The sequence below is a fragment of the Saxophila tyrrhenica genome (genome assembly GCF_035928015.1).
Source record: "Saxophila tyrrhenica strain CCFEE 5935 chromosome Unknown scaffold_56, whole genome shotgun sequence".
NCBI classification, from domain to species: Eukaryota; Fungi; Ascomycota; class Dothideomycetes; order Mycosphaerellales; family Extremaceae; genus Saxophila; species Saxophila tyrrhenica.
In genome coordinates, this window is record NW_027041788.1 from 1 (window position 1) to 939 (window position 939).

At 54.6% G+C, this 939-nt stretch overlaps 1 protein-coding gene across 1 annotated transcript; it reads right to left on the bottom strand.

Annotated features, from left to right (window-relative positions):
• Positions 1–230: 230 nt before the first annotated feature.
• On the bottom strand, positions 231–632 carry LTR77_011283 (uncharacterized protein; the record flags this gene model as incomplete). Its single annotated transcript, XM_064808474.1, has 1 exon — positions 231–632. The coding sequence occupies one exon, from the start codon at positions 630–632 to the stop codon at positions 231–233; it is 402 nt and encodes a 133-aa protein (XP_064653340.1).
• Between the last annotated feature and the right edge of the window lie 307 nt (positions 633–939).

The following is a 939-nucleotide window of genomic DNA, read 5'->3' on the forward strand; positions in this document are numbered from 1 at the left end:
ACATCTCCATGCTAGAACCAGCGGACAACGGCATGCCGCTGCAGACGACGTTCCACTTCGAACCTCAAGAGGAGGACGAGTTCGAGGTCGAGAGGATCGTCGGGAAACGAGGAAACGAATACCTCGTAAAGTGGAAAGGATACCCAAGTTCGGATAATACTTGGGAACCACGAAAGAATCTGACAGGATGTCAGCAGAAGCTCAGGGAGTTTCATAAGGGACAACGCGCCTCAACCTAAACCACCAGGGACCTCACGAGGAGAGTTCGAATCCACGGCAGGCACAAAATCCCATGCGAAGGGATCCGGAGCACCAACTGCCTCCAACTGAGTGCCGAGGCGGATAGCCTCAGAAAAGCCGTCGTTCTCCTCCTCGGGCGCATTTTCAACCATGTGCCGCACCTGCTCATCCAACCGCCGGTTGTTTTGTTCCTGAACAACTTTGTTCCGCGCTATACGCGCCTTCACCCTCTGGATTTTATCGAGCAGCGACAGGAGCTCGTCCGTCATCTTCGAAGCGTTCTCTTCGTCCGCTGAGATCTTGCTCGCGAGGTCATCGGCTACAGCGTCGAGACGCGCGACCGAGGAGGTCACGCAAGGTTTCCCCATCCGGGTGCACTGAGCGCAGGACATGATCGAGAAGTCCGCGATAAAAAGGCAGTCACGGTTGTGGCGACGACAGAGGTCGCAAGGATCGAGAGCAGGGAAAGAGTTTTGAAGGATCCGGTTCACACGACGGAGTTTGTTTTCAGTTTTGGAAGAAGCCATCACGGATGACGAAGAATGTGGGGGAACTTACGATCATTTGTACAGAAATCGAAGTCACGGGATTCCTGAGGACAGGAACCTGAGGAGGGAGCTAGTGTTACGGACACAGCAGAGAAGTCACGGGATTTCACTGTCAGGAGGAGCACGTGAGCTGATTGGGCCGGGGAAGTCC